The 9,994-nt window shown below is 38.0% G+C and overlaps 1 protein-coding gene across 1 annotated transcript; it reads left to right on the top strand.

The window, feature by feature from the left end:
• Positions 1–310: 310 nt before the first annotated feature.
• Positions 311–9,681, top strand: LOC109546829 (nuclear pore complex protein Nup98-Nup96). Its single transcript, XM_019917962.2, has 21 exons — positions 311–532; positions 1,242–1,381; positions 1,452–1,698; positions 1,756–1,905; positions 1,961–2,116; positions 2,170–2,721; positions 2,824–2,943; positions 3,002–3,161; positions 3,218–3,437; positions 3,496–3,820; positions 3,873–4,067; positions 4,144–4,280; positions 4,344–4,532; positions 4,592–4,794; positions 4,851–5,058; positions 5,115–5,347; positions 5,623–5,773; positions 5,834–6,193; positions 6,278–6,534; positions 6,592–6,828; positions 7,457–9,681. The coding sequence occupies exons 1-21, from the start codon at positions 484–486 to the stop codon at positions 8,268–8,270; spliced, it is 5,103 nt and encodes a 1,700-aa protein (XP_019773521.2). The 5' UTR covers positions 311–483; the 3' UTR covers positions 8,271–9,681.
• Positions 9,682–9,994: the final 313 nt, after the last annotated feature.

Raw genomic sequence — 9,994 nt, 5'->3', positions numbered from 1 at the left:
AATTAATGTTTTTATAGTTTAATAGAGAATTTTCATTAAATGGAGGAAATTTTCAATTGATTAAGATTTAAATATAAAAAATCTCAGTAATTTAAATGTTTAAAAAATTATTAGTATTGAACAAACCTTGAAGCAAATGGCAAAAGTAAAGTTGAATAAACAATTTTATTTTGCCAGTTTTGAACCTTTACGCAAAAATTTTCGAAAGCAAAACAAATAAATGGGCTTTTGCTAGGTTGCCAAAACTTTGCTTTCAGCCCGCCATCTAGCTTTTTGTATCAGCGATTTCTATCGAAACAGCCTTTTGACACTTTATATCATTTTGACTGATTTTGACTTTTCTCTAATAGGAAGTGCAGTGTGCAACTAAATATTTGTGTACCAAAAGAACGCGCAAAAAGAAAAAGCTACTGCTTTCTGTTGGAAAAGGGCTGCATGTAGTTAACACTTGAATGAAAATACGGTTGAATTAAAGGTTTCACTATGTTTGGCAAACCCGCTTTTGGGGCATCCGCCCCCAGCACCTCCTTTGGTAAGTTGCTTATATTATCCATTTGTTTCTTAACTTATTTGGAGTTAAGGAGTTTATTTTGGAGTGTACATAAAATTAGTCCACTGGCGTCCACATGTTTGTGTTTAAAGCAAGCACAGTGGTTTGGTTGAATGTTAGTTCCAATACTATAATTATGAATTACTTAAGCAATTTCATTATACACTAGTAATTGACAATAACTAAGTGTATATTGGTCTTTATTTGTAACAGTCCAGAATAGCGATTTAAAATGCACCCAAGCAAAGGGGCCTGCTATTGGGGGGAGCTCTTCTAGCTTCCTTATCATGTAGTCTACAGGTTTATTTGCTTCTATTTTTCTTTGTTTCTGTCTTTATATAGTGATTTTCCGTTCAGTCTAAAGTCTTGTGTTATTCGCGCTTTATGCAATTGGTTCCTTCCCTCCCATAAACGTTTCAGTTGCTTTTAGTACTACTTATGTTTGTGCAATTGCTTCATCTATTTATTATCTTTGCCTAGTTTAAGCTTTAAGCCACTTTTTTCTTCTGGCTTTTCAAATGCTTTGATTGCTATTCAGGCTATCAGGTTAGGGCTATACATTTTAGTTTCAGAATCAATTTTTGTCGTTTTCTTCATGTTATGTTACTCTTATCTTAACTAAGAATTTTTGTATTTCCAATTTAATGTGGTTTGTATTTTCTTGGTTTCATCAATATAATTTCTTATCTAGGCTCCAATAGTTTATTTGGACAGCCAGCCTCAACTGGCGGAGGGCTTTTCAGTAACACCTCGACATTTGGCCAGCAAAACAAGCCAGCGTTTGGATTTGGATCACCCAACCAGAACAACAGCTTCTTAGGAGCTCAACAAGTAAGAAGTGCAAAGATTTGATACAAAATAAGTGCGATAATATCTACTAAAATAATAAATCAACTTTTAGCCCCAAACTTCCAGTATTTTCAATCCACCTGGAAGTACTGGATTATTTGGAACATCTACAGCATTCAACAATCAACCAACTGGTACTGTGGTTAAGTTCACCCCGGTCACTGGATCGGATACTATGGTGAAGGGCGGAAGTGCTCAATCCATCAGTATTAAGCACCACAGTATCACTTGCATGAAGGAATATGAGGGCAAATCTTTCGAAGAACTGAGATTTGAAGATTACCAAGCCAATAGAAAAGGTTAGTTTGCGCAGTTCCTTTGAATGTCGGAGTTTATGCCACGGTGTTTATTTGTAGGACCTCAACAAGGATCTACTGGGTTTGGAGCGAACGCGTTTGGAACGACCACTACTGCTCAGCCCTCATTATTTGGGCAGACTGACGCTAATAAAATGGCGTTTGGGCAGACAGCTTTCGGCCAAAACACTGCTTTTGGTCAACCTGCAGGTAAATTGTAGACAACCCAACAGCGTGTTCCAATATACTTATATTGGTACTTTAGGCCAGCAAACTACAACAGGGTTTGGAGCTCCAGCCTTTGGAGCCTCGACAACGGCGACACCTTCACTTTTCGGCCAACCAGATGCCAATAAACAGCCAGCATTTGGCCAAGCTACTCCTTTTGGTCAGACCAGCACTTTTGGGCAGACTAATACAGGTAAGTTTAATATATTTTTTTGCAATTGATGATCTATGTTGATTTACTTCCAGGCGCTTTTGGAATGGGTGCCCAGCAAAATACCACCGCAAGCCCATTTGGGAAGCCTGCCGCATTTGGCAGTACCGCTCCTTCAACGGGTTTCGGGTTCGGATCAAGCGCCCCTCAAAATGCCAACCCTTTCGGTGCAAACAACGCTATAAAACCATTCGGGGCTACAGCCCAACCCCAACAACAATCCTTCCTGTTTGGCGGGGCGCAAACAACGCAACCCAATACAGGATTTGGTACTGGATTGTTTGCAAACACCCAAAATACTGCAACGGGGCTTTTCAATAAACCAGCTCAGCCCACTACGGGTTTTGGCGCAACTGCTCAAACTCCTGGGTTTGCATTCAACACTCCCGCCTCCACTCAGCCCAGTTTATTCACGAATACTTCAAAACCACTTTTCGGGGGCGCCACCAATGCAGCTCCAGCCTTTGGGGCGACGAATAATAACTTTGGGGCAGCCAATAGTACGCCATTTGGCAGCACTTTCGGAAAACCTGCCGCTCCAGCTTTTGGCCAAACGCAAACCTCCGGCATTGGATCGTTTGGAACTGGTAAGTGGCAAAATAGGGTTTTACTATAGTTTTTAGCATCATTACATACTTAGCAGGAAACCTGTTTCATGAGCAGTTTTTTTAAATTAATTCTTTAATTAGGTTTTGGTGCAAATACCTCATTTGGCGCGGGAAATACTGCGTTTGGAAACACTTTTAGTAAACCTGCCGCACCGGCGTTCGGACAAACTCAAATGTCTGGAATGGGAACATTCAATACAGGTTTGTGTTACTTAAGTGTAGTAAAAGACATGTAAATGTGTAATATTTATTCTTATAGGTGGATTGGGAAATACTACAACCACAGGTCTTTTTGGGAACACGAATCAGGCAAAACCAGGCGGTTTATTCAACAATTCGGGCACGCTTTTCAGTACTGTGCCAACTACATTCCAGGCGAACGCCTTTGGAATGGGCCAGCCCGCTCAGCAACAACCTTTGTAAGCGAATTTTTCACTCAATTAAATGTTTTCCTTATTGGTCAATTCTGTTTCAGGCAATTAGCTCAGCCAGAACATCACAGTTTGGCGCAATTGACTTCCGATCCCTTTGGGGACGAGCCCCATTTAATCGGGTTGGAGCCTAAGCTGAGATCCCATAACCTTGCGATGTCTGCGACAGATCCCAAAGAGCTAAAGACACTTTTGGATGCGTCCAAAAAAGTCGATACCGCACACAGTTCTAAGCTCAAAGTAACATCTTTAAAAAATGCACGCGTAAGCAAAGGTTTAATGATTGATGGCATTGCTTTCCAATGTAGATCATTTGTTACAGGACAGCCTGTTTGATTCCCATGGACAGTCCTCTGATTATTTAAGATCGCCTATGGCCAACTACCAAAAAACCAACGTTCGCAAGCTGATACTAAAACCGAAAGCCAGCAATGACAACACGCCCAATGCGAGTTCGTCTAATATTTTAGACATTTTGCTTAACGAGGATAAAGAGAACCAGAAGTCCGACAGTGGCAATATCGGCACTGTAAACCCTGTGAGGTTAACATTCGACTCTACGGCTCATAATGAGAGTATCGCGAACAATTCTGTGGAAACCCAGACTTTTAATATTCTGCACTCCACTAGCAGGGACGTTTTAACAGGTACTGGTTTAGAAACTTTGTAGATGTGAATAGTTAGACGAATGTTTTTCAGATCGGACTTGGGCAGATGAAGGCCGCTCTTCAGATGATCTCGAAGTTACTGGTGATAACAAAGGAGCCGGAGACTCAGTGGAAAAACAATATGCAAACATCATTTGCACCAGGCCGGAGTACTACACTTTACCTAGCTTGGATCAATTGGTTCTAGATGAGGATGGGCAATGCTTTGTTGAAGGATTTACTATTGGTAAGTGCAATTTACTCAAGGTGGGGGTTATAGATCTTTTTGAGGAAGCTTTGATTTTACTTTAAAAAATTCTTAGGTCGTAGAGGATACGGAAATGTGTACTTTCCGGATAAAATAGACGTTGCTGGTCTCCACATCGACGAGTTGGTTCACTTGTGCTATAGAGAAGTGACCATTTACCCAGATGATAGCAAGAAACCCCCTGTTGGAGAGGTAATATATGCAAATATGTAATGACAATGCATTTTTCACATTTATAAAAATCTTTGTTTCCAGGGATTGAACCGAAGAGCCCAAGTTACTATAGACAACGTATACCCAAAGCGAACAGCAAATAACGAACTTATAAAGGATGTGGGAGAACTGACCGAAATGAGATTTGCCGAGAAACTTCGCAAAATAACTGAGAAGAAAAATGGTCGTTTTGTCGACTATCGGCCAGAAACTGGGAGTTGGGTATTTAAGGTAAAAAAAGCACGCGTGAAGAGTTAGTTGGATGGCATTGATTTTAATGCCATTTGCAGGTGGACCATTTTTCCAAGTACGGATTCAACGACAGCGATGAAGAAAGCGAGGAAAGCAGCGCTGACGCCCTAAAAAAAGCCGAGTTAAAGAAGAGGCAAATGGCGTTAAAAGCAGGCCAGGCCACTGGACAGGCTAAACAAGCTCTTGATAAGGAAGGTAAAGCTTTGGATAAGGAAACTATTTCAAGAGAAGCTAGCCAGGGGTAAGTTATTAAATTGAAGTTTTTCAGAACACTTTCAGTTTACTTGGTACCTTCAGGTCACAGGAGCAGCATCCAACAGGAACTCCTTCTGCCAAGAACATTTCGGTTGAAGACCTTGATGAACAGCAAGAGAACGACATTTTTCATCATAGCATGATGATGGACGATGGTTCGGACGATGAATATCACCCAATACCGAATTTCAGGCCTGCGGATATGTCCTTTAAGCCCTATATTGATACCCAACATGCCAAGAATATTCAAGTATGTGTTGCATGTTACTCTAGTAAATGCTTTTCTTTATCTCAATCATTTTGCAGTTAATGAAGTCGACGCTTTTTGCCGATGACGACAGATCGGACGATGCAGCCAGTCATATTTCGTTCATAAAACAGTACTTGGACTTGCAAGATGTGGACGAGGAAATACGCAATTTGCCCGCTTTGCCCGAAGAAACCCCCATTCAGCCGCGCTTGTGTGTGAGACCGAAGATTTGGAAGGTTTTGAACAACTACCAAGCACCGAAAGCTTCAGCTGAAATTCTTCCAAGCAGGTTTGTTGATTGAAAATGATAATCATAGCAGCTTTTTCTTTGGGGTTTTTGTCTCAAATTTAGGGTTGAGTTGTGCCTCAAATTTAGTTTAAATATTTAGGCACGGAACTCAAATAAAAGGTTTTGTATGTACTCGCTTCAACCATATGGAACTTACTTACAGTTACTACAACAGTAGTTGGAGTATTTAATAAATATTACTTTATTATCACTTAACCGCAGTCTTCTGCCCTGTCTGGATTGCACCATCCTGTATAATACTTGTTGTTCTTTAGATGCTGTATGGATCTGGGAATGTTCAAAGGCAAATCCTTCAAAGTAGGTTTCACTAAAGGTTTTAACTTCTATGCACCCGACAATGAGGAATGTGTACGCGAGTTGCTGTTGCAGTCTGTAGACGCTTCGTCACGATACGATCATCTAAAGGTTTGTCTCATCAGTTTGTCGTTGATTTTTTACTCGTTATTCTATCGACTTGTGTTCCAGGATGTTTTGACCGACTGTCTCAAAGTGGTCCTAGAGGAGTCCACCTTTCAACTGAGTGCCAGTAAAGTCCCGACGTTTAAAATTTTAAAAAGCGATCTTTACCTTAAAAAGCAGAGCGCAATATTTGAAAAGTTGGCGTCTCAGTATAACAGCTCAGAAGTGGACTATCTATACAGCATTTGGACGTTGTGTGCTGCCCTGTGGGGACCAAATGAAAATACCATCGCCAGTAGACGATATTTGTTAAGCGAGTGGTTGAAATCCACTTGTGCCACTGACGATTTAACACTGAAAGCGGGTCCTTTCAAATCGGTGACAGAAGCCACTGAAAGTATCTTCACGCATTTATCTATCTTCAAGGTAAATTTAGTTTTGTTCAACATCAACATCAACACAACAACATCAACTATCAACAAATTAATTTAGTTTTGTTGTGATTTCTAGGTTTTAGATGCTGCGGGTATTGCCATGGACGCAAAACTGCCAAATTTATCCCTTCTGGTAGCTCAGCTTAGCTTATCCAATGCTCCGAAAAGTTTTATCCAAGAGCAAGTCGATATTTGGTATAATTCCATGGCAGCCAATCATATTACGCCGGAGTTAAAACGGCTGTATTTACTAGTATCGGGCATTCCCACCAAAGAGGATGTTAATATCTTCGATGGAATTGATTGGAAGAGGGCGTTTGGCTTGCATTTATGGTAAGTTGGCATTTGGTTGCAATAGGAACGCTTTATAATTAATGTTTTATTATTTAGGTACATTTGCCCCAATGGAGCTCCGATCCAAACCGCCATAGATCTTTACAAAAAAGCGTTTGAGGAATATGCTTATGCCGAGAGGCCGAATCCTCCATACACAAATAGCTACTCGGAAGAGCCATTTTTCGATATGATCTATCATATTCTGTTGTTGTACAAGTCGGGAATTCACAGACTCAGCAGCACGTTGAATCCTGCCACGCATACTGACGATCCTTTGGATTACAGACTAAGGTAAGAACTATGTGTTTATTAAACATTTTCCTCGGTTTTATTAAGTTTTTCTATTGCTAAAACGTGCGATTGAAATTAAGATGTGAGTGAAAGCTCTGATGCTTTCTGGATTTATCCAGATTTTTTAATTTTTTACATACATCTTAGACTCTGATCTAGATGGCATACTTATATAAATCGCACCAGTGATCGATAAACACATTTTTCTCGTTTCACAAATTGCACCTTTTTTACTCCCATGACCAAAATATTTGGGGGATCTTGAAATGCGATTGAAGTTCGAAATAGAAACCTGATTAATTGTCCTAATGTTTTCTATATTAACCATGATGGTGAGTTAGGCGCTTCTATGATCTTCAAACTATGATCAGTAATCTTTTTTTAGTTCTTAAATACTTCATTCAGCATATTTAGATTGATTTATAAAAATATATGGTTTCTCTTAAAAGTCGTCCAACGTCGATTCCGATCCGTGTCCCAATCCTGAGCTTTAGTTAACCGGTGAAATTGAAAATGTACCCCTCGAGAAGATTTTAAATTTAAAGAAGATTGGTATCGAAATATTCCGAATACCAGCCCGATCATATAACAAACGCACAAAATGTATCAACTGAAACGCTTTTTGCAGCTGGCTTTTACTGCAATTGTTCCAATCTCTCAACGTGGGTCTAATAGAGGTATCCGAAATAACTAAACTCTGTACGAGTTTCTCAACCCAACTCGAGCACTTGGGACTTTGGGAATGGGCAATTTTTGCCTTGCTCTACCTGGAAGATAATTCCTCCAAAACCAACCTGATTATGGGGATTTTAAATCGCAATTTGAGCGTAGAAGGGGATGACTTGGATGAAGAATCGCGACAAATCGTCGATTTGTTGGTGAATCAAATGAAAATACCCGCAGAATGGATTCATACGGTGAAAGGCAACAAAACGCTGGCCTTTGAGAAGTTCTACGAAGCGTTTAATCATTTTTCATTGGCAGAAGAATACGTGACGGCAAATGAAATATTCGTAGACAAATTGCTGTCGAGTTTGTTCATTAATGAGCAGTTTGATGTAATAAGGAACCTTACGGATAAACTGAAGCAAGGTAGCAGGGATATTTTACAATGGGAAAATGAAGTTGGCCTGATTCTGGATTATCTGAATTTACTGGAAGAGTCAATAACCGCCGAGAGTTTATTCAACTTGCAATTGAAATTGTCCTCTTTAACAGAGAGAATCGTAAATTTCCCAACTAATACCGAACAGCAGAAAGTGTGTGTCGCCGAATTATCAAAACGATGTGCTTCGCTTTATCGAGAACTCTTCGTCAAATCACAGTCAAATCCATTTAAACATTCGTACACCCAGTTCCTCGAATCCCTGATCATGCCACCAGATTTCAAGCAAATTGAAGGACTATTTTTAATCCAAGATCATTACAGTAACGATCGTTAGAATACAAATCAGTTTATAGTTTCTATAGTTTTTTTTAATTGCAAATTGCCATATAAGTAAGGTAAGTGTATACATACACATTTTTTGTTACTAGTGATATATGTAGGTAAATTCTCACGGTTTTCCTAGGTGTAGCAGTGTGTGTGGGGTAGAAATTGCTTTTAAAACCCCAATTGTTAATTTGAATTACGATGGGCGTTGAGCATTAGGAAAATCGTTTGAAAACAGCCAATGAGCTAAATTCGTGTTAAAATGTATAAAATTGTTTCTCGGCAGGTTCTTTTTAGTTACTCGATTTTTTCAATTTCTTTCAAAAAGTAGGCAAATGGAGGAAAGGAATAATTTCCCATGTGATTGTTAATAGTACAAAGAATTACATTTTGGCAATTGCATATTTTCCCAAAAGTAATTTTTTATTTCGTTTGGAGTGTAGTTGTAAATATTGAATTCAATTTTTAGGCTCTTGATGAAATGAACAGTTTTTTAATGTCAATAAAAGATACAAATTTTGAAACATTTAAGCATTAAACCATTTATAAATACTTTATAAAAAGTACTGTTATACAAAACTGTTGTCGCATTTACTTCTTAATTTTTTGTGCGATGTGTTAACCGCAAATTAAGTAATAAAACTACAATTTATACATTTTTATGGGAATTTTACCGAACTTGATAGCTGTCCGTATACAGTAACTAAAATGTGCTAAGTTTAAGTAGAATTTAATGTCAAGTGATTTAAAAATAAAAGCATGTTTATTGTTTTTGCAAATCCATATGATTGGATGATCTATTTGATTTTCTTTAAATAATCCCCGTTTTGGCCAGGTGGTTAGGAAATATCTTGTGTATAATATACTATGATGGGGCCCAAATAAGTACTTGTTAATTGAAATGTTCTTTTTTTCAATACCTGCAGTAACGCTCCTTTAGCTAGTATATTGTACATTACGTTGTTGTGAACGAGTTGATTTTATTATGTCTATTTGTCTATCTGATTTAAATCGGGAACTTTGTTAACTCGAATATAAGCGTACCTTTAATAATAAAATCCATATTTAGGATGATACATTGTCATTAGTAAAGTTTTTTCGTTTTAAGATAGGTAGTATTAGGAGATACAAATATGTAAAAAGTATATTTAACTTTAAATCACAAATGATCCTATCGATTTGCTTCGATTTTAATCAGTCAGTTTTGAAGAAGTTTTCTAATATTTAAATCGTATCAATTGAAACAAAATAGCCAGTTGAATTTAAAAAGTATATATCGATAGTATATCATACATTTCATTCTTTTTACCCATATTTGCTTTGTATTATATTTTTCGACAGTTTGAGCTGTTATACCATTTTAGGACTATATTGGCAAAAATATTACAAGTTTGTTAATAAATTTTCAAACAAAATGCAAATATCATTTGAGTATTTTTTGTCCCGCAACATTCAGACTTTTACAATAGCAAAATCTCTGTAAATACAAAACTTACGGACAATTCGGATTGATTTTCTATTTTATTCTGTGGCTAATAATCTAGAGTTTTTGCACACATCCCAGAAAAATAACATTTTTATTGCAATATTTGCCAAAAGTTGCTCTGTCTCAAGTACTTTAGGTGTGTAATATCATAAAGTTTTAGATAAGTTCTATATTGTTGAGGCGGATTCATTTTTTTACAAACTTCTTTTTGGGTATTTCGCCTCAAAAATTTTTGTCTTTAAAAAAGA

The sequence above is a fragment of the Dendroctonus ponderosae genome, unplaced genomic scaffold (genome assembly GCF_020466585.1).
Source record: "Dendroctonus ponderosae isolate FM_Combo_2020 unplaced genomic scaffold, Dpon_F_20191213v2 Dpon_F_20191213_4, whole genome shotgun sequence".
Classification (NCBI taxonomy): domain Eukaryota; kingdom Metazoa; phylum Arthropoda; class Insecta; order Coleoptera; family Curculionidae; genus Dendroctonus; species Dendroctonus ponderosae.
The sequence above is the reverse complement of the archived record's forward strand: the minus strand, read 5'-3'. Positions and strand labels throughout refer to the sequence as shown.

What these genes read in the sequence shown, in the direction of transcription:
- LOC109546829 (XM_019917962.2), top strand. Translation starts at nt 484, where the DNA reads ATGTTTGGCAAACCCGCTTTTGGGGCATCCGCCCCCAGCACCTCCTTT. An exon ending in CATTGGATCGTTTGGAACTG is followed by an intron (nt 2,722 to 2,823) that starts GTAAGTGGCAAA and finishes TTCTTTAATTAG; the next exon opens with GTTTTGGTGCAAATACCTCA. An exon ending in CACGATACGATCATCTAAAG is followed by an intron (nt 5,774 to 5,833) that starts GTTTGTCTCATC and finishes CTTGTGTTCCAG; the next exon opens with GATGTTTTGACCGACTGTCT.